Source organism: Gopherus evgoodei, chromosome 1 (genome assembly GCF_007399415.2).
Source record: "Gopherus evgoodei ecotype Sinaloan lineage chromosome 1, rGopEvg1_v1.p, whole genome shotgun sequence".
Lineage (NCBI taxonomy): Eukaryota > Metazoa > Chordata > Testudines > Testudinidae > Gopherus > Gopherus evgoodei.
The window spans coordinates 215,344,312-215,365,325 of NC_044322.1; the positions used below are offsets into that span (position 1 = coordinate 215,344,312).

Genomic DNA, 21,014 nt, shown 5'->3' on the forward strand with positions numbered 1-21,014 from the left:
TGTGTCCAGTTTTGGGTGCAATATTTCAGAAAAGATGTGGAGAAACTGGAAAAAGTCCAGAGAACAGCAGCAAAAATGATTAAAGGTCTAGAAAATGACCTATGAGGGGAGATTGAAAAAAATGCGTTTGTTTAGTCTGGAGAAGAAAAGACTGAAAGGGGACATAACAGTTTTCAAGTACACGAAAGGTTGTTACAAGGAGGGAGAAAAATTGTTCTTCTTAACCTCTGAGGACAGGACAAGCAGCAATGGGCTTAAATTGCAGAAAGGGAGGTTTAGGTTGCACATTAGGAAAAACTTCCTGTCAGGGTGGTAAAGCACTGGAATAAATTGTGTGGGGAGGTTGTGGAATCTCCATCATTGGTGATTAAGAGCAGGTTAGACAATAACCTGTCAGGGATGGTCTAGATCAATGGTCTCCAACCATTTTGTCCGGCAGGCACCAGACGACGAGCCACCGAGGATCGGGGCTGGTGGACGAGCATCTGTCGAAATGCCGCCGAGAAGCGGCAACGTCAGTAGGCATCGCTGCTGAAAAGTGGCAACGTCAATAGGCGTCGCCACTGAAATACCGCTGAAAATCATCGGTATTTCAGTGGCAATGCCTCTGGATGCTGCTGCTTCTCAGTGGCATTTTGGCAGATGCTCATCCGCCAGCCAGTATGCGGGTGCACAAAAATGCCCCGGTGGGCACCATATTGGGGACCACTGGTCTAGATAATACTTAGTCCTGCCATGAGTGCAAGGGACTGGACTAAATGATCTCTCAAGGTCCCTTCTAGTCCTAGGATTATCTTTGCCATGCAACCTACTACTCACAAATTTTATCTGTTGTGCAGATTGTGAAAAAAAAAATCAGAAAACCCTGAGTTGTGTCACAGAAGTGAAAGCAGTCATGCTTTGGGAGGAGATATGTCTTTTATTTTACCCATTCCCTTTAAAAGATTGACTAACACTTAGTTTCACTAACATTCAATTTAGTCAAGAATTGTTTGGTGTGTTTACAGGGCTATGGTCCCACAAAGTGGAAATCAAGATGGAACCTTAACTAGGATACCTCCTGATGATACAGATTTAAAAGACCCACATGAATAAGCCCCTGGAAGTACTTGCATTCATCTTTAGATGATGAAGCCAGCCAGCTCAGTTCCTGACAGTCAACCATCATCTCTGGAAAAAGATCCCAGTACCTCTGCAACAGCCATGAGAAAATCCATGTGTGCATGTAGCCCAGGTGTTCTACCATCAGTCCTCCAAAGATTCTCAATATTAAACCTGAGCTGAGGTACATTCAATCTATCCCATCCTATCAAGGGAAAAGGAGCAGTTCTTTCTATATCCCAGCACAGGTTATGAAAGATGTAGCAAGTTCACAGCTTGACCCACAAACACACCATTCTTTATTAGAATGATAAGATATGAACTACTAATAAAATGAGGTTAAAAGTTTGGGAAACAAGGCAGGAGAAACTGATAGGATTAGAAAGGGAAAGCAAAGAGACAAGTGGTGTGGAATAGAAGGAATACAGGAGATATGGGGAAGCAAAAAGTGGGTGGCTGCAGGTAGGCTGAGCCGTCAATACATTGCTGCTGGAGCCATATTTCATATAACAGAATTTGATAGCTCAAGCATATGCCTTACAGGCTGAAGCAGCAGCAATGTTCAGAAACTCTAAAGCTTTGTCTACGCTAGCACTTTTGTCTGTCAGGGGTGTGAAAAAATACCCTCTCTCTCTCATCGACATAAGTTTCACTGACAAAAGTGCTGGTATGGCATAGAACGGCTACACAGGAGACCTTACAGTGGTACAGCTGTAGTGGTAGTTGTGCCGTTGTAAGGTCCATAGTATAGACATAACCTCTGGAGCACTCTGACAGGGTTTGTAGCCTCCATAGCAATGCTTTCAAGCTCTTCCATAAAGGCATGAAGGTACACAAGGTGGAGTAACAGCCAAAGTTGTAGCCGGGTCTAAGGAGACTTCCCTCTGTCACCTGACTAGAGACCTATTGCTGACCCTCCTAGGGGCCAGAATTCTTCCATTATATCCCTCTGCAGACAAAGGGCTCTAAGGGCTCAGCAATGTTTCATGCTGGGGTACAACCCAAACAAGTTTCCAACTCCTGCCTCCCACTGGATCAGAATGGAAATCACTGGGTCTCTGCCTGGACACCAGCTAAAGCTTCCTCCAAGAGAGCACTACTACTCATTTCAATTCCCCAGTCACAACTGCTGTCCCCACTGCTGGAGGAAGGAGGGATATGAACTCTGTTCTTCTGTTACAGCTCCCTTACTGAGGCTAATTCTTGATGCAATAACATCTCAATGCAACACTGTTCCTCCTGGGACACCAAAGAACTCCTCATTCAGCTCTGTCTATACTGAGGCCTTGGTACATCAGGGACTCCCCATGGTAGACATTTCAGCACAGCCAACGAACTGCTGATGCTTCATTACAGGAGAACTGGTATCCACCAGCCCAAGACCCCATCCGCAAGCAGACATGCCAAACCCACAAAAAAAAACCCACAGAAATTGGGCTTGTTTTTGGCTTAATTGGCTTGTGAGTTGCTTGTCGGCTAGTTTTTGGCTTGTCGCTTTTTGCTTCCTTTTTTTCCAATTGGCTCCCAGCAAGCAAGGGCAAGAAGGGGAGGAAGCCGGGGCAAGGGGGTGGGAGTGAGTCAGGGGTGCACAGCAGGCCCACCACAGTCCCAGACTGCATGCTGGGTGTATCTAGTCACATAGTGTTGGGATTCTTAAGGACTGGCTTGTTTTGAAATGGGATTAGCTTGATTTTTGGCTTGTGAAAGTCAGCGTGCTTCTTTACCATGTCAAAGTTGGCAACTGTGTCCACAACCTTCTTTCCCTCTCCCACCACAAGTCTGCCTCACATCCCCTTATTGTATGTAGTGCTGTATCTATGTCAATCCCGGAATTTGGTTCAATACAAGATATAACCTCATCCACCTTGTCTCTCTCACTTCCTGTTGTAGCTCCCCACACAACTACCGGATGATGCAGCAAAGGACAGAGCTGAGTAGAGTGCGGATGGGAATTTAGCAACATTCAGAGAGGCATTGGATAATATCTAGTTATCATACATAATTTTTTTGGAAAGGCTATTAAATCTTATAGGTTTTCAGCCCAGCTCTCACTGTGAGAAATCAGAACGTGAACTAATGGGGGGTAGAGTACCACAGATCTGCCTACAGAAGATTTCTTACACCTGCCTCTGAAGGATCTGGTACTGGCCCCTCTATGAGACAGGGCACTTGACCCCAGCTCTGATCCAGTAGGGCTATTCCTGCAAAAGATCCTGATGACAACCTGACTTCAGGGAAAATTTCAAAAAGAGTTTATCTACATTTCACCTGCTTAAATTATATTAGTAACCTTTGGCTAAGAAAATTCAGCTGTTCAGGGACTGTATTAAATATAGATTAAACACAGGACATAGTAGTGTGAATTAAAAGGATTAATCATCCTTTAAAGACAAATTTCAATGCAACTTCAATTCTGGGCTGTTAAGGTAACCAGCATTACTCAAGTCATAATTTTTGGGGGGGGTCTGAAGGACAGACAGACAACTAAACTGTGAGCTGTAGCAGATGGGGCATGAGTGGAGAAGGAGAATTCAAAAGAGACTTGCAACTCTTTGGGAGAATTATAAAAAGAAATCAAGGTTGTCTGAGTGCTAATAATTGAAATAATTTAAGGTTTTGTGTCATTTGAATATTAAGATTGGTGTAAAACTATGAAGCTGGAAACCAGATACTACAGGGAGGGATTGCAATAGAGCAATATGGGGAGCCAAACTAAGAGAAGCAATAAGAAGATAAATTTAAGGGTGGTGGTGAAGAAATAATCAGCAAAGGTGTGCAAAGGGAGTCATAGAATAACAGGGTTGGAAGGGACCTCAGAAAGTCATCTAGTCCAACCCCCTGCTCAAAGCAGGACCAATCCCCAGACAGATTTTTGCCCCAGTTCCCTAAATGGCCCCCTCGAAGATTGAATTCACAACCCTGGGTTTAGCAGATGAACGCTCAAACCACTGAGCTATCCCTCCCCCTGAGGGAGCTCAGGACTGGACAAGCAGGAGGGTTTATAGGTAGGATCAAAGGTAGAAGGTGGTTGTAGAAGAGCAACTCTGTTTATTATGATTTTACAACACCCCCATATGTGCACAGCTCCAGGTGCTAAACCTGTTACACCCAGGATGCCATCGCTTCCAGGATGCACATGGCTAGTTCTCACAGGTCTGCTCCTAGCGGTGCTTTCCAGTGCGGTTGAAACGTCTGTACAGGAACCTGATCCTTTTGTTAAGGTTCTTGTAATCCTGATCAAACATTCGGTGACCTACAATTTGCTTCTTGCGGATGCATCTCTGTAGCTCATTTCCCCGCCAGCCTCGCAGCCAGCTGGGTCCTGTGATCAAGTCCTTGGGGTGAACCTGGAAGTCTCCTGAGGAGGAAGGGGTAAGTGGGAAACAGAGGCAGTAACAGGCAGGATAGCAGAAAGGTTACCCCCAGGTCCCATCAACCTCAATTAATTCTGACACCATTAAAATTTTCCCCAGCCCCAGGGTAGGACTAACCTCTCCTCTCCTGACTCCCCCCAATTTGGAGTTCCAGTTACTTTCCCTTCTTCCATGATATCCTCAGACCCACGGTTGGTCACTTACCTAGAATTCCTATATTGTCATAGACCCCAAATAAGGCTCGTTTCTCTGTCCAGCGATCAACCTCTTTAGGTTCAGGGGGCACCTTCACATGGATCCAGCTGGAGACCCCTTGAAAGGGAGAAGACAGTTGAAGAACGAGATTATCAGGGAAAAGGCCTGATCCTGCCAGTCGCCCGTGCCTGGCCGGGAGGGCACCACAAGGTCTGGGCGCGAACCCCGCCCCGCTCACCACAGTGGAGGCTCCTCGCGGTCCGGACCAGGGAGAGGCTACGGCCCAAGAGGCCCCATCTTGCCAGCTGCTGCAGAGTCCCCATTGTGCCCCCTGCAAAGACAGAGCAAAGGTCACCGGGGCAGCCCGGGCGCCAAGGGCAGGGCAGGGCGGCCGGACCTACGCTCCCCGCTCCCTCCCCGCAGGAGCCACGGGCCACAAGCCAGGCCGGCCCGACTGGACCGGGGGCCTCAGCGGCAGCGCGCACCTCACCCGGACACAGCCATCTTAACTGGCGGCGGCTTCCCAGAAAGCACCGCTCCCCGCGCGGCCTGTCTTAGCGCACCCCAGTGCCCCCGCCCCCGGCCACAGGTCCAGGCCAAACCAACGGCGGCTGCTGCCCCACAGGCTGACAATGAACCTGGGCTAGAGGGATTCAGCCCCACCCCCACTGGGGCCACGGACCGGCGCTTGGGCGGCCTGTAACTGAAACTGCAGGGAGCCTCTGGTGTCTGATTGGTTGTTGTGTTCCAGCCGCCCCCTGATTGGCGCTGGTAAGAAGGAGGCGGTTGTGATTCGAATGCGGGAGGAATTGGCGCGAACCCGGCCGTTCAGAGGTAGCCGGGCTTATACGTGAGTAATTGGGCGGAGGTGAAGAGAGCGGTCTGGGCTGTGATTGGCTCCCTGGTGTTCCGCGGGCGCTGATAGGCTGAAGCTAGCGGTTGTAGCGTTTGCTTGCGCGCTTTGAGCGTTCCGAGGCGGACCGGCCGCGTTGGCTGGCCAGGCGCGCGGGCTGGTGGAGCCACGCCGCTGCCGCTGCTCACGTCGTGTCTGTTCCCCGGCAGCCAGGAGATGCCGTCCTCGCCGCTCCGCTGGGAGTTCCACCTGCCCCTGGCCCCGGCCGACCTGCTCCGTAGCGGGGGCCCCGCGCAGTACGTGGTGCAGGAGGTGCTGGCCCCGGCCCAGGTTGCTGGGCAGCTGGCGGGTAAGAGGCGCGGCTCCCCCCCCCGACCCCCTGCGGTTACTAGCGGTGCCGCCTCGCGCGGTGTGATTGTGACTCTGGCAATTTTGCGGATGTTTTTCCCGATCTCGTGAAAATGGCTTTTCCCTTATTCAAAATGGGCGCCACTCCCCCCATGGCTGCTAATGGGGCTGAAGCCAGCAAAATGGGCGCCGTCTCCCTACCGTCCCGCGGCGTCTGGGAGTGAGGCTGACCAATAAGCAGATATAAATAGCCCATGGAAAGGTGGAAGTTGCCTTACTCTGTCTGGGGGGGGGGGGAGTGTGTCAGTGATAATGACACCAGTCCCATTAGGATGGATGTGGCCTATTCCCAACAGTTGACAAGAAGGTGTGAATGTGAGAGGGGAAATGATTTTTTGTAGTGACCCAGTTATCCAGTGTTTATTCAGGCCTGATTTGATGGTGTCAAGTTTGCAAATTAATTCTAGTTCTGCAGTTTCTCTTTTAAGTTGTTTTGTTGAAGAATTGCCACTTTTAAGTCTCTTGTTGAGTGTCCAGAGAGATTGACGTGTTCTCCTGCTGGTTTTTATATGTTACCATTCTTGATGTCTGATTTGTGTCCATTTATTCTTTTGCATAGAGACTCTCATTTGGCCAATGTACATGGCAGAGGGACATTGCTGGCACATGATGGCATATATAACATTGGTAGCTGTGCAGGTGAACTTGCTCCCTATGGTATGGCTGATGTGGTTAGGTCCTATGATAGTGTCCCTTGAATAGCTATGCGGAGAGAGTTGGCAATGGGGTTTGCTGCTGGGATTGGTTCCTGTGTTCGTTTTTTGTTGTTGTTGCTGGTATTTGCTTCAGGTTGGGGGGCTGTTTGTAAGCGAGGACTGGCCTGGCTTGCAATATCTGTGAGAGTGAGGGATCATCCTTCATGATGCGTTGGAGAGGTTTTAGTTGGGGGGTGTCGGTGAGGCTAGTGGCGTTCTGTTACTTTGTTGGGGCCTGTCCTGTAGTAGATGACTTCTGGGTACCCTTCTGGCTCTGTCATTCTGTTTCTTCACTTCCCCAGGTGGGTATTGATAGAGATCCTGTAGGTGTTATCTTAGGGCTTGGCTGTAGATGGACTAGATGACCTCCTGAGGTCCCTTCCAACCTTGATATTCTATCATCTACCAATGTGATATATCCCATCATGTGCCAGCAAATGCCCTCTGGATCATTATAAAAAATAATTTTCCCTCTAGTAGCCACACCGTCTTATCAACTGTTGAGAATGGGCCACATCCACCCTAATTGAATTGGTGTTATCACTGTCCCCCCCCCCCCGTCCCCCCCCAGTAAGGCAACTCCCATCTTTTCATGTGCTGTATATTTTATACTTGCTTACTGTATTTTTCACTCCATGCATCTGATGAAGTGAGTTATAGCTCATGAATGCATATGCCCAAATAAATTTGTTAGGCTCTATGGCAGGGGTCTCAAACACATGGCCTGCAGGGCTCTTCTTCTGTGCGGCCTACCAAGCCCCCCCCTCGCCCACCCCTCTGCTCACCTCCAGGCCAGGGGTGAGCAAACTGATTCGACTGCGGGATTGCCCCCAGTGGCACTGCAAGCCCTGCACCGCTCCGTTAAGCAGCTGGCAGCACAACCCTTCAGGCCAGAGGGGAGGAGGCAGTCTCACTTCAAGGTACCGCCCCCCCCCTGCAGCTCCCATTGGTGGGAACAGGGAACCACGGCCAATGGGAGCTTCGTGGTAGGTACCTGGAGGAGCAGCAATGGAGCCCTGTGCCCACCCCTGCTCTTCCAGGGGCCATGGTTCCGGCCGCTTCCTGGAGTGGTGCGGGGCCAGGAGCCTGCGCTGGCCCCAATGCGCACTGCTGCCACCCCAGAGCTACTCTAGGTAAGTAGCGCTGGGCTGGAACTCACACCCTGTACCCTTCTTGCACCCCAACTCCCTGCCCTGAGCCCCCTCCTGCACCCAACTCCCTGCCCTGAGCCCCTGCCACACCCTGCACCCCTGCTGCACCCTCTGGTGACAGGGAAGGGGCAGTGTACGGGTTGGAAGAGGCAGGGCCTCATGGAAGGGGTGGAGTCAGGGCAGGGGCAGTGAGGATGGGGGTGTCAGTGATGTGGCCCTCGGGCCAATGCACTATACTTCATGTGGCCCTTGTGATCATTTGAGTTTGAGACCCCTGCTCTAAGGTGCCAAAAGGACTACTCATTGTTTTCACTGTTTTTGAGTGAGTTGAAGCCAGCCCGCGAGCGATGTGGCTGCCAATGTACGGTGCAGGAGCCAGAGATAGTGAGGGGCAGCAGAGGCTGAACGGTTGGTGGGGAGGGTGGGGGGGCAAGTACTGGGGCAGAGGGTGGGTACTTGATTTCATGTAGAGATGCCAGTCTTGCTCTGAGACATCTAGAAATGTTTGTGAAAAAAATTAGGGAGCTTGTTTGGAGATCTTTCCTCTTCCCCTCCCTGTTTATGGGAAGCAGAGAGTTGGGATGTCCCACCCCTTTTGTGCCCCTGACAGCCACTCACAAATGGAGAAGGGGAGGATCAGACCTGGGAAAGCTACCCTCATACATCACCTAGGGTCCTTAATCAGTTTGGTCAGTCTCAGGCCTGTACCTCCTTCCAGGGATGATTCCCCCCCTTCTCCCTTTTATGTCACTTCCCTTTCTCCTCCTCTGCCATCACTACCTCCTCAAGCTTTTCCTTCCCTATAGACTGCACAGTGAGGGTCCAAGAAGATAAGTTGCAGCACTTGTTAATGGTGTTTTGTCAAATCTGCAGGGAAAGTGTTCTTAAAATGAGCAACACGTGCTGGGTCATCATCCGAGACTGCTATAACATGAATTATATGGCAGAATGTGCGTAAAACAAACCAGGAGGCATACAGTTCTCCCCCAAGGAGTCCAGTCACAAATTTAATTGACACTTTCTTTAAACGAGCGTCATCAGCATGCAAGCATGTCCTCTGGAATGGTGGCCGAAGCATGAAGGGCATATGAATGTTTAGCATATTTGACATGTAAATACTTTGCAATTCCAGATACAGAAGTGCCATGTGAACACTTATTGTCGCTTTCAGGTGACATTGTAAATAAGAAGTGGGCAGCATTATCTCCCGCAAATGTAAACAAACTTGTTTGTCTGAGCGATTGGCTGAACAAGAAGTAGGACTGAGTGGACTTGTAGGCTCTAAAGTTTTACACTTTCATTTTTGAGTGCAGTTATGTAACAAACAAAAAATCTACATTTATAAGTTGCACTTTCAAGATAAAGAGAGTGCACTACAGAACTTGTATGAGATGAATTGAGATTTTTTTACAGTGAAAATATTTGTAATAAAAATATAAAGTGAGCACTGTATATTTTGTGTTCTGTGTTGTAACTGAAGTCAATACATTTGAAAATGTAGAAAAGCATCCAAAATATTTAATACATTTCAATTAGGATTCTATTGTTTATCTGTGCGATTAAAACTGCGATTAATCATGATTAATTTTTTTTAGTTAATTGCGTGAGTTAACTGCAATTAATCAACAGCCCTAGTACAGACGTGTAAAAAATTGCCAGGATTACTGAAAATTAGGGAGGATTGGCATGTGCTTCTTGGATGGTCCTGTAGTAGTGAGATAGGGTCCTGGAGCAGCAGAAATCAGTAGAGCGGGCAGTTGGGAAAATGTTGCTACTGGATCTGGGGTCCTGAGCCCTGCAGCAACACTTAACTTCTCCCAGTGCCTTGGGACTTCTCCTCTACTTGACATCCAAGCAGAAAAGAAGCCCAAGGGTGACCAGCGAGCCAGAGACTTGATGCTGTTGGACCTGGAGAAGGGGTGGCGGGGGAGAACACTTCAGGCAGCAAGGCAGGTGACAAGAGAAGTCCAGACAGTAATAAGGGAACAGTCATCCATTGTCTATCTTAGGGGTAAGGAGAAGATAAATGGAGTCTCCATCTGAGCAGCCAGAGAGGGGTTGTCCATTTTGTGTCCATTAAAGGCTGTCTTTTCATCCTGAAATTATCTCACACAGCCAAAAGAGTGGAGGGGAGTTAAAAAGTCACAAGGCTAAAAAAAAAAAAAAGTTTGATTGTTTAAATCTCTTGATTTTTGTGGGGCCAATCTCATGACTTTGGCAATTGATTCATGATTTTTGATCCCTTGCAGTTGGCAATATTGTGTTAATTGTGTCTCCCTGTCTCTTCAGAATTCCGGGGGGCGTTCCAAGTGCAGGGGCCACTAGCCATCCTGCAGCACTTCGACACCCTCTACAGTCTACTCCAGTGAGTATACCCCGCACTGCAGGAGTGGGAGGGAGTGGCTTGGTCATGGGCTTGAGGGGTGATGGTGATTAGTGGTAGTGGGCACTGCTGTTCTTGCTCCAGCGAGGGTTCAGGAGAACAGAGTCCTGGGTGTATCTGCAGAGGTATCCAGATGGGGATAGGCCCTGGCTGGGTCCATTTATAGATGCCTCCTCTTCCTGAGCCCAGTAGGGCCCGGTGCTGAGAGTGGCATGAATCCGTCCCCACCCTGCGGTGATCCCACTGGGATACTAGTTAGTGATGTGATAACATAAGCATTGACTGTTTAACTGGTTACTGCAGATGCTATCTCGGGAAGGAGAGGGCGTTAAGCTGTGGTGGAGCTGGAAATTGAGAGTTGCTGGAGGGAAGGGAATGTTACAGCTGGGCAGGAAACACAAATTTCCTATCTCACAAATATTTTAGGTAGGCCATTCTCCCCCCTTCACCTCCGCATTCAACATCAGGACAAAACGGATACCTTTTGATATGGATGTATGCGTTAGAGCTGTTTTTGTAAGTTTTATTACAGGATAAAAATTTGGTTTGTCTGGTTGTTAAATAGCGTTGGAGGGTGATTTGTGTATGTGAATTCTATATTAAGCAATTTTTCACTCTCAGCCTTATGTCAGCTTATCTTGCAGTTTCCATAGTTTGTAGTAGGAAAACATCTATTGATTTGTACTAATTGAGGTCTACAAAACTTTTGCTGGCATAGCAACGTCAATAAGGGGTATATATAATGGTGTCCTAGTTTTTGGCCAAGTCTCGAGAAGGCCTTAGTTACCATATTATAACTTCTTGCATTGCCTTTGTCTTTTTTGTAACTTGTTGTGTTTAGTACAGTATCAGACTCTCACTAATTCAAATAATTTGCATTTCCAGACCATAGCTAAGTATTTGGTACTCAAAAGTGAAGTGGTATTTGCTAATTAATAAGCTTATTAAGTAATAAATTCTGATTGCACACCTAGATCCACTCTGTTTTACGTTTTGTTTATAACATTTTAAAATGTTCTTCTATGAAATCTTTGTGTAGTCATGTCTTGGAGGTGCTGATGCACTATACTAAGTTTCGCTCTTAATGTAGGTGTTTAGTCTGTTACCTGAGGAGGAATATAGTGTATCCTCCCAAAACTCTAGCACATGCATTTGTAGTACAAAATTTTCTGAGAAGTTACAGGTAAACCCATCAATGAGTTAGATTAGTTCTTTTATCTTTAAATTCTCCAGGGAAACTCTCTGCAGAACGTATTTGAACCATCTCATAAATTGATTCCTCTAGTCACAAATGTGGGCAGGTTGGGAGAGGACTAGGTTTAGAAGACAAGTCTAGAGTTGCTCCTGAAGACTCTTGTGTGACAGCCTTGAACTAGGCCTAGTGCCAATGGTCATCCTGTATTTTATAATCTGTTGTCTGCCTCACAGCCACTTCCGATCTGTAAATGCTGCAGTCAAGGAGAATGCCCTGGAGCTGATGGTGAAAGGTAGGTGTGAGGATCCTTCTCCCCTTGTGGAGGGGATGGTGCGATATTTGCTTCCTCCCTGCAGCTTTATGATGATATAAAGGCAAATGTGACCCCATTGGCTGGGCTGCACCCTCACTCATCCTTGATACAGGTCTGTAATCTTGGCAGGCAATGCAGAGTTGTGTGTGTTTGCTGTAAGGGCAGACCGACAGGAAGTCCCATTTCATTCCTGGCGGGTTATATCCCAGCCCCTAGCAAGTGGTCCTAGGAGCTGGGCAGGGGATGGGGACAGGGTGAACTTAGCATCTCTGGGTCCTGGGTCACAGGGTGTAGCCCAAATTATGGCTGGTGAGGCATGAGCACAGTTCTTTGGTAATCTGATGGCTGCTGTGAGTTTGTTACAAGGGAAGTGGGTGCTTTGGTGTGTATAGGTAGTGATGCCTATGCCTTCTCACCTCCTTGCAGTGGTGTCCCGTCACTCCAGTGACCTCTCCTCCATCTTGGATAATCTTGACATGAACCCTTCAGACCGCACCACTCACCTCAATGCTCTTAAAATGAACTGCTATGTACTGATTCATCTAGTGGAGGCCTTTGAAATAGACTCTTGCAAGAGTGGCTTGGCAGGGCTAGATCCCAGTGGGAAGGTATGTATGTGAGCATGGGGGTGGATTATGCATCTCCATTTTCATAAAAGCTTTGCAACTTTGTTCTTACACATTGATGTTCCCTCAGGTGACTGTAACATCAGTTCAGTACCATAGCTGGAATTTCCAATATGGATACTGGGCAGGCCAATATGACATGAGGAAAGCCAGGCTGTGGTACATGCACCTCTAAGAAATGCTTATGGGCAGCAGCTTCAGGAGACAGGACATATCACAGCATGTAGTGCTCCACTGATCTCTAAATGCTCAGACTGTTCTCTGTGCTGCCTCCCACTTCTGTGTCTGCCTTTGTTGCAGTTCCTGTATACCAGCGTTTCCTCCCAAGCACATGCCTCTTCCCCTCCATGTATTAGAGGGAAGCAACTGCTTCCATTTGGTGTAGCCCTTTGGCTCCCGGCGGGTTTGGGACAAGGGTTTCATTACTGTAAAGCTTGAGTGTTGCCCCTAGCTTAAAAAAGATTTGATGCCTGATGTGAATACCCATAATCTCCTCAGAGCAAGAAGAACTGCACCACGGGCTCAGGCTTCTGCTGGGAGGAAGAGAGGCAGCCACTCATACATCTGCTGACACAGCTGCTGCAACTGAACCTCCGTCGACTGTGGTGTGGTTTGGTGGTGGAGGAGGAGTTCATCAGGTAAAGGTTCAAGAGACTGCTGGAAAGAGGAAGACAGGATGGAATGGCTGCAGGGTGTGAGCTGTATGTGGGAGATTTTTGGAAGGGCTGACTTGTAAGAGGATAGATGGCTAGGTAAATCAGTTTGTTGCACCTCATTCAAAGGCAATCTATAGGATGTGAACCTTTAGGGGAGTAGTATCAGAGGGTAGCCGTGTTAGTCTGGATCTGTAAAAGCAGCAAAGAATCCTGTGGCACCTTATAGACTAACAGACGTTTTGGAGCATGAGCTTTCGTGGGTGAATACCCACTTCCTCAGATGCACTTTAGGGGAGTAAAGAGTTTGAGAAGAAATTTGGGAGAACAGGCTAAGACTGAACCAAGGAAAAAGTTTGGGAACCAGTGCTGGACGGGAGGGATAGCTCTGTGGTTTGAGCATTGGCCTGCTAAACCCAGGATTGTGAGTTCAGTCCTTGAGGGGTCATCTAGAGATCTGGGGCAAAAAAAAAAAAAAAAGTTTGGGGATTGGTCCTGCTTTTGAGCAGGGGGTTGGACTAGATGACCTCCGGAGGTCCCTTCCAACCCTGATATTCTATGATTCTGAGGGATCTATGAGCATGGACACCTCACTGCTAAGGCCCTGAGGAAAAAAATCTTTCTTTTTTTTTTTTCTTTTTTTTCACCCTTTTCATACTGCTGTGGTGTCCCATCTCCCCTCCCCTCTTCTCCCCCCCCCCCCCCAATGAGAGAGATGTTCTCAGTGCCACCCCCTTTCCCTGCTGGCTAGACAAGAAGCAGCAATGATGGCCTAGGGTGGGAGTGAATTGGGCTGGGTGGGCTGAGCCAGACCACCTGGTGCCATGTGTTGATTCCTCTGCTTCCCAGAATGGAATTGGCCCATTAGTTCATGAACAGCTGCAGCCTCAGTGGGAAGGTAGAAGTGTCTCCCTGCTGTTGGAAAAATCATGGCATTGGGCTAATTTCATGAGTTTTTTGTTTTGGTTGGGTTTTTTTTTAATGCAGTCCATGAAATTCTTTACACAGGGCCTTAGTCATTGCTTAGGACACTGGGAAGTTGGAGCCAAGGTAACTGTGAGGAGGTGGAAACTTTTAAAGGCTCCACCAGTTCAGATCTCTTAGGGGGGTAGGGGGAGTGTCAAATTGCAGTGTCAGGTCTCATCACTCCCTATTTTCCTCTCAGCCTAGTGACTGGCAGCTGTTACCGCATTTTGGAGAAGCCCAGCATCAGCCACCAGAAGCATCGGGCCATGCGGGAGGCAGTAATGCATCTGCTTGCTGTGGCTCTGACGCACTATGACCACATGCTCAGTGAGTCTGTCACCTACCCTCCCTGATGTGGGATTCCCTCGTATATCCCCTGACCCCCCCCTTTATTTATTTATTTTTTTTTCCCCTCCTGTGGTTTGGCAGGTGCAACTCTGAAGATCACACAGATGCTACAGCACTTTGAACATGTAGCCCCAGTGTTTGCGAGGGCTGTGAGCCTGTGGGCCACGGAGTATGGCATGAAGAGCATGGTGGGAGAGCTGCTGAGGTGAGAAACTCACCAAGCCCCTGCTCTCTCCATCCCCGGCAACTTTGGGCACTGACTCTTTCTTTATGCAGGGAGATTGGCCAGAAATGTCCACAGGATCTGACTCGGGATGCTTCCGGAGTGAAGGGTTATGCTGCTTTTCTCTCAGAACTGGCTGAACAAATCCCAGCGATTGTGCTGTCAAACATGAGTGTCCTCCTGCATCACTTGGATGGAGAGGTACTGCTTGGGAAGGGGCAAAGCACAACATATCCCGGGAAAGGAATGTGTACCATAGTGGTGTCCAGTCTTTTGGCCTGAAGATTGAGTGAGTGTATATCACAAAGATCAAGGAGTTGCAATCAATATTCTGAGGCAGATTCTCTGCCTTGCTCCATATCCTACATGCTCCAGTGATGCAAACGGAGCAGGAACCACTGCAGAAAGTACCATGCTGAGAATTCCCCCAGCATAGGTAATATCCAACAGCAGAAAATTGGGGTGGGGGAGAGAACTGGCTCTTGGTTCCCTGCTTTGCGCTTCCTCCCCATCCCTCCTTCTCCTGGATGCCTATGAGGAGAGAAATACCAATCCTTTGCTAGGCTAAGGCAGAGCCAGCTAATCTATGCAGGGCTCCCACAGCGAATAGCAGGGATGGCGTGAGTATTTGCCAGAGGTGGTTTTTACCAGGTAAAATGGCTTGTACCAGTTTAAGGCATTTTCTATTTTAAAAACTTTCATTAGCATGTCACATTCCACTTAGGTTAGTTACATATTCAAGTTACGGTTACATATGGCAATAGATTTGTAGTTTATTTAGGTTTGTACAAATAAAAAGTAAAACTTCAGTGGGCATAATACTCATATGTAATTTTATAATAGCAAACATCAGAATGTCTATACTTTCCAGTTCAGTATTTTCTAAAGGAAGTTATACGTTTTATGACTCATTTTGGTTTTTCAATATTATATTAACAAAAGTTGAAAACCATTTGATGTGGAATTGACAGTAATGCAGGGTTGAAGCATTAAGGAATCAGAAGCATGCAAAATTGCAGACTACCGCTGAAGTCCATTTGGCCTTACAGCATTCTGTAGCAGAAGACCAACTTTGATGTAGTGGATTTGACGGAGCCTATTCCTCAGGGGGGTTTTTTGTATTTTTTTTTTTTTTTAATGGATATATTCAAAGTTTGAAAAGATTTTGTTTTGTACCTGCTGGAAGGTGATGCAATTATTTTTCCTAATTTAACCTGGGTTTAAGATGGTACTTACAGCATCCTGTCCTAAACTAGTTTTTCCTGGGAAATTGCCAACCCTGACCAATAGAGCAGCCAGAACTTCTGTCTTTTTTCCTCATCATGATGCAGCATTTGGCCAATAGGGGAGCTGCTGAGAAAATGCATTGGGAAAAGAACAGTAGCTATTTTGGGACTGTGGGGGAAGTGGTGCTCCCCATAATAAGGAACCTGATTTGCTTCTATTTAAGCTGCAGGGTGTGGCTTACCTTCAGCTCATAACCAAATACAAAGTTTCTTAAGTCATTCTCAAAGTCCACAAATGATACTCATTCCATGGATAGGGTGCTGCAGACCTAGGTGCATAGGAGGGCTGGGGGAGACAGCCTCCTGGCTCAGCTACGCTGGCTTGTTGTCACACAGGAATTCTGTGATGGAGCAGGGAATTAAATTTGGGTTTCCCAAATCCCAGGTTAGGTGCTATAAGTACTGGACCATCCTTGCTGTCTTAGCATGAGTCCTAGTTGGATGGGATCTACAGGAATATTCCCTGCCTTCGCTCCCAGTATAATGAAGTCATTTTCTCTCTTCAGAGCTATGTGATGAGAAATGCCATCCTGACAGCCATGGCAGAGATGTTGCTGCAGGTCCTGAGTGGAGATCAGCTAGAGGAAGCTGCAAGGGGTACTCGGGACCAGTTCCTGGATACACTGCAGGCCCATTTATGTGATGTCAATGGGTTTGTGCGCAGCCGTGTGCTGCAGCTCTTCACCCGGATTGTCCAGCGGAAGGTGAATCTCTGTGTGAGGAGATTTGGGGGGTTGGCTTCGAACTGCTTTCCTGTGAACGGAGGAGTGAGGGAGAACATCAGGCGTCTTGCTGGGCTCTGAGGAAACTTGGCTGCAGAGCCTTCCCAGAGTGAGGAATGAAAGATTGCATCTAATTTCTCCAGGGCTTCTGGGTAACCTCTTCAATCTGCTCTTTGCTGCAGGCCCTGCCCTTGGCTCGGTTCCAGGTTGTGGTGTCTCTAGCTGTGGGCCGTCTCCAAGACAGATCAGTAACAGTGGTTAAGAATGCCATCCAGCTGCTGGCTGCATTTCTCTCAAACAACCCCTTCTCCTGCAAGGTAACCCTTTGTACTATGCTGGAATTTCTGTGCCTCCCCTGGGGCAGGAGCCCCCAGGGAGAGAGTGGTCACCAGTCTTTGGTTGTGGCTCAGGTTGGAGGCTTCCTTGCGTTTTCTCATATCCAGGTGCCCTAATATCTAGGTTTTCCATCCCCTTGTGCAGCTTGCATGTATGCAGGGGCATGGTGTATTCCTCTTAACTCTGCTGAAAACCTGCCCCAGTTTGATTTGAGTCTGCAGTGGGGACTCTTCTTTGAGATCTTGGTTCAGACTTTAGGATCTTGCTCCACTGCATCCCTAGGTCATTGTGCAACAGCATGAGCTCCTTCACTTAGACTTCATCCCAAACTGCTTAGCTTCACAGAAAGGCAACCTACTGCAGCCTCCGTTCTGGGAAGTGGACTAGAACCAGCTACTCCAGCTTCCAAAAGCAGGTGTTTTCTACAGGCCTGAGGTACTTAAAGTGGGAGCTGAAAGCAGGCTGTGGGGAAGCAAGGAGGATCCTAAGAGTTAAGAAAATGGAGACTAGAGTGAAACATTCCCATTCTCCCCTCACATCCTCAGCTAAGCTGCACTGATTTGGCTGAGCCACTCAAGAAAGAGATTCAGAAGCTGCAAGAAATGAGGGACAAACATACAGCAACAACTGGTAATCTCCTTTTCTTTTCTTTTCTTTTCTTCCCCCCCCCCCATCCTAGTGGATATACTGTGCCCTCTCAGCAGGAGTTCCTGTGCACTTCTCATTCTGCCTCCTGTCTTGCTCATATTCAACCTGTGTTGGCCTTGCCCCAGTCTCATACCCATTTGAGCTTCTGTGGCCTTAGATCATGGCCTAAAGCATCAGAAGCTTTCCATAGGGAGAGGGAGGACTAGGAGGGGAAAGCAAAGGGTTCTAGAGAGGAGCGTACAGGACCTTAACCTCATCTCAGTCTAAGCTGTTTCTCTCACTTTAGGATAATGGGTCTAGATATCTGTATCATTCCCTTCCTCTGCCTTCTTTTCATAGCGGCACTAATTACCCCAGAGGAGGAGTGGGAGGCCATGCAGCCAGAGCTTTGGGCCACTATACATCAGCTCCTTCACCCATTGCAAGGAGAAGAGGAGGAAGAGACACTAGAGGTTGAGGAGACTGCACTGAATACGGCTGAGCGCATCATCCAGTTGCTGAGGAAGCTAAATTACAAGTGAGTGGGAGACCCTCCAATCGGCCACAGTTGAGCGGATGGGGTCTTCAATCTGGGGAAGAGGGTTACCCTAGGAACTTCCATAAGTAATCCTATTGTCAGGTGAGGTCTGAGCCCTGGGAAGGGTAACACCATGTGGGAGATTGAAGACTTGTGTGGAAAGAGCTTTGCTGTATACAGTAGGCTGGAGGTACTGACAGGAGCCACTGTCCCACAGGTCCAAGGATAAAGCTGAGTGATGGATTTCTTCACTGACATACTCTTCCCTACCCAGTGGATGATTTCTTCTTTTGCATCATCTCTGTCCAGGCATGCTATCCGTCTAACAGAGATGGCTGTGTGCCACTTCCATGGGATGGAGCCCTTCACCAGCAGTTCGGGGTTGGAAGGTGATAAGGAAACCATGATCCTGGGCATTCTGAGGACACTCTACACAGGTAGCTTTTCTGATCCTGCTAGTTCCTTGTCCTGGGGCTATATTGATACCAATACTGTAGAGGTGAAGCTCTTTATATCCCTTTTATTCAACCCTGTCTCTGCTTGTTTTGTACCAGACCATAGTAGTGAGACTTCACTGACAGTGTAGTGAGAATCCAGCTCTAGGTCTGAATCTCCCTTTTTGACTGCTTGGCTAAGCTGCTGTTAGATTGTGTTGTTCAGAGAGGGGCTCTTGGTATAGGTCACCAGAAGTGAAGGGATATTGATCAAAGAGCAGTTTCTTCTGGCCCCTAGCATTTGTTTATGGATTATTATTCTTGCTGTGTAGGTTCCAACCTGGAAAACCATATCCAACAACCTTTGCATAGCAGTGGGGATGAAGACCCTGTAATAGAGGAGCAGCCACCATCTGAGCTGGTTAAGCAGGAGATGCTGGTGCAGTATCTGCAAGATGCCCACAGCTTCTCCATGAAAATCACTGAAGCCTTGAGCGTGGTCAGCAGGATGATGTATGAAAGCTCTGTCTCTGGTAGGTTGGGTAGACACAGATCATCCTACGCATTAAGATTTCCAGGTCCTAAGCTTGGTGTATGAGAACTCTTTATTTTGGATATGTGGGAGAGGCTGGGACTGGAGTAGCCTGGACAGGTGCCTTGGGGGCTTGCCTACCTGGCTTACATTGGCCTTACAGTACCAGTCAAAAGGGTTATCTTGGGGAAAGTGCAGTCCTGTGGGGAGAAGGGCTTCTGCTGGGGTCTAAAAGCCTCAGCAAACTTTTTAGGTAAATGTAGAGAATTCAGCCTGAAAGCTGAAAATATTTCAAAATGTCAGGTGGCCACAATCAATTCTTAGGGGCAGATTCTCTGCCCTGTTCTCCTTTTCTGCTTGGGTGATGTTCAAGTAGTGGACACCCCCTGCAGCTCTCTTGTTGGGTGTTTCCCTGCTCTAGACAAAGAGCCAGCATATCTGTCTTCCATGTTGCCATGCTGAACAGTTCCCAGATGTGCAGAAGAGCAAGGAGGAGAGTGGCTGGAGGTGCATGCTATGCTGCGGCTAATCACAGTTGGTGTATGACCCCTGGGAGCAATAGCCAGCTGGTTCATGTTGGAACAGACCTCAGGCTATGCTAAACCTGAGTAAGAGGTGGGGAGGAGAATCAGAAAGAAAGAAAAATATTTACAGCTTTCTCCTCCCCCCCCTTAAATCATCGTCTTCCCCTTCTGCGCCCCTTCCCCCTCTGGCCATCCTTTTCTTCTGGTTTGCTGGGCAGCAGCAGGGGGGCCCCAGGAAGCATCTTTGCTCTCTGATGGAGCCAGTCAAGCTCTTATTGTACTCTGCCTGGGGCTCCTATAGGCTGGTAGAAAAAGAGGCTATGGAACAACTGGATCAGTTATACTATTTTCTTGTACAACAGTGTGTGTCTGGCAGGCATGCTGCTCAGTAGCTGCAGTAGGGAAGAAATAGTAGCTGCTTGAAATCACTTGCTATGGAGGGGAAAAATCTGTTTCAAAATGCTTCTGTTCAAAAATTGCAAGCCATGGCTCTGGAAACATGTTCTCAATTCATAATCAAATGCAGGGTGTTTGGTTCTGTTTTTTTGGGAGGGGGTGTGTCATCTTTTTGGGACACTGGACACTGCTGAAAGTGCTGTAGCAGCCACGTCTCTGCTCCACAGGGGAAGGGGTGTGTGTGTGTGTGTGTGTGTGTGTGTGGAGGGATCTTTTGTATGTGGGTTATGGGTGTACTGGAAGAACAATGGGTACATAATTTATTTCTGAATGATGTCTCTGGCTGGGACTGCATAAAGCTGAACTGACCTCTCTCTCTCTCTCTCTCTCCCCTCCCCCCAGTGGTGCAGGAGGCCATTGAGTTCTTTGTGACAGTCTCGCAGTTTGGTGTCCCCCAGGCACTGCATGGAGTCCAAAGGATGCTTCCTCTTATATGGTCTAAGGAGCCAGGTATTAGAGAAACAGTGCTAAGCGCCTACAGGAGGCTCTACCTAAGCCCCAGTGGGGACTCGGAAAGGTATGGAACCCCCAAATCAGAGGCTATATCTCCCAGGAGGTGCTGTTGAAAGTGGAGTATGAACAGTGGTCAAACTTCATACTGAGCTAAAATGCTAGTGGGCGCTGAGCTGCGGTGGGGGGGGCTGTGTGAGTGAAGTTCTGGGGTGCAATCCAGACCGCTGAGGGGTTGTCATTGCCTGCCCTGCATCTTTGAGTGCCTTGCAATGCTTTGCTGTTGTAGCTATCAAGCTGGGCCACTCACAAACAACTTGCCAACATGCAGGTCGCACCCTGCGTGTCTGCGTATAGCTGCAGCCCTGGACCAGCAGCCAGTCAGCAACACTCCAGTCACACTCTGGCTTCCACCAACATTGGTTACTACTTGCCAGCTGTCCCCAACCCATTCCCAGTCCTGAAAATGTGTTCTGCATGGTCCAGCCCTCCCCTGTGCAGTTGAGATATTAAAGGTCTGTTGTCCCTATAAAGGTTTGCTACTTTAACTGGAGTTATGAAACACTGGATTGATTTAGATTGAAGAAGATAGGATTTTAAGTAGAGCTGTCAAGCAATTTAAAAA

General features: G+C 48.1%; 2 protein-coding genes and 1 non-coding gene across 9 annotated transcripts in view; 2 read left to right on the forward strand and 1 right to left on the reverse strand.

Moving 5' to 3' along the window:
• Positions 1–4,129: 4,129 nt before the first annotated feature.
• Positions 4,130–5,380, reverse strand: MRPL51 (mitochondrial ribosomal protein L51). Of its 3 annotated transcripts, none has more exons than XM_030535463.1 (4): positions 5,309–5,380; positions 4,909–5,001; positions 4,680–4,787; positions 4,130–4,459 (listed from the first exon to the last, which is right to left on the reverse strand). In XM_030535463.1, exons 2-4 carry the CDS (start codon positions 4,991–4,993, stop codon positions 4,263–4,265), a joined length of 390 nt encoding a protein of 129 aa, XP_030391323.1. In that variant the 5' UTR covers positions 4,994–5,001; positions 5,309–5,380; the 3' UTR covers positions 4,130–4,262. The 3 variants fall into 3 exon arrangements, with proteins under 3 accessions (XP_030391323.1, XP_030391334.1, XP_030391314.1); XM_030535474.1 differs by lacking the exon at positions 5,309–5,380 and adding an exon at positions 5,234–5,292; XM_030535454.1 differs by lacking the exon at positions 5,309–5,380 and adding an exon at positions 5,156–5,232.
• Positions 5,381–5,432: 52 nt separating this feature from the next.
• The window catches only part of NCAPD2 (non-SMC condensin I complex subunit D2), a 95,350-nt gene continuing 79,768 nt past the window's right edge, over positions 5,433–21,014 (forward strand). For 4 of the 5 annotated variants that reach the window (XR_003996749.1, XM_030535420.1, XM_030535431.1 and 1 more), the window contains exons 1-15: positions 5,657–5,872; positions 10,067–10,142; positions 11,589–11,647; positions 12,095–12,276; positions 12,793–12,932; positions 14,113–14,240; positions 14,343–14,466; positions 14,538–14,685; positions 16,277–16,474; positions 16,675–16,809; positions 17,374–17,458; positions 17,816–17,993; positions 18,303–18,430; positions 18,760–18,960; positions 20,282–20,456. Coding sequence is in view for 4 of the 5 variants with exons in the window: in XM_030535420.1 (XP_030391280.1) it covers positions 5,740–5,872; positions 10,067–10,142; positions 11,589–11,647; positions 12,095–12,276; positions 12,793–12,932; positions 14,113–14,240; positions 14,343–14,466; positions 14,538–14,685; positions 16,277–16,474; positions 16,675–16,809; positions 17,374–17,458; positions 17,816–17,993; positions 18,303–18,430; positions 18,760–18,960; positions 20,282–20,456 (2,090 nt within the window). In the remaining variant the exon portion in view is untranslated. Of the gene's footprint in view, positions 5,442–5,656; positions 5,873–10,066; positions 10,143–11,588; positions 11,648–12,094; positions 12,277–12,792; positions 12,933–14,112; positions 14,241–14,342; positions 14,467–14,537; positions 14,686–16,276; positions 16,475–16,674; positions 16,810–17,373; positions 17,459–17,815; positions 17,994–18,302; positions 18,431–18,759; positions 18,961–20,281; positions 20,457–21,014 lie in introns of those variants that run through there. The other variant, XM_030535409.1, reaches the window with a different exon arrangement.
• On the forward strand, positions 11,711–12,015 carry LOC115644638. Its single transcript, XR_003998572.1, has one exon. It is a non-coding gene; the product is annotated as a small nucleolar RNA U85 (small nucleolar RNA).

Excerpts from the sequence above, each read along its gene's own strand:
- MRPL51 (XM_030535463.1), bottom strand. The coding sequence starts at position 4,993 with ATGGGGACTCTGCAGCAGCTGGCAAGATGGGGCCTCTTGGGCCGTAGC. Across the intron at positions 4,788-4,908 it reads CGCGAGGAGCCTCCACTGTG|GGGTCTCCAGCTGGATCCAT; the intron begins GTGAGCGGGGCG and ends CTCCCTTTCAAG. Across the intron at positions 4,460-4,679 it reads TGACAATATAGGAATTCTAG|GAGACTTCCAGGTTCACCCC; the intron begins GTAAGTGACCAA and ends CTTCCTCCTCAG.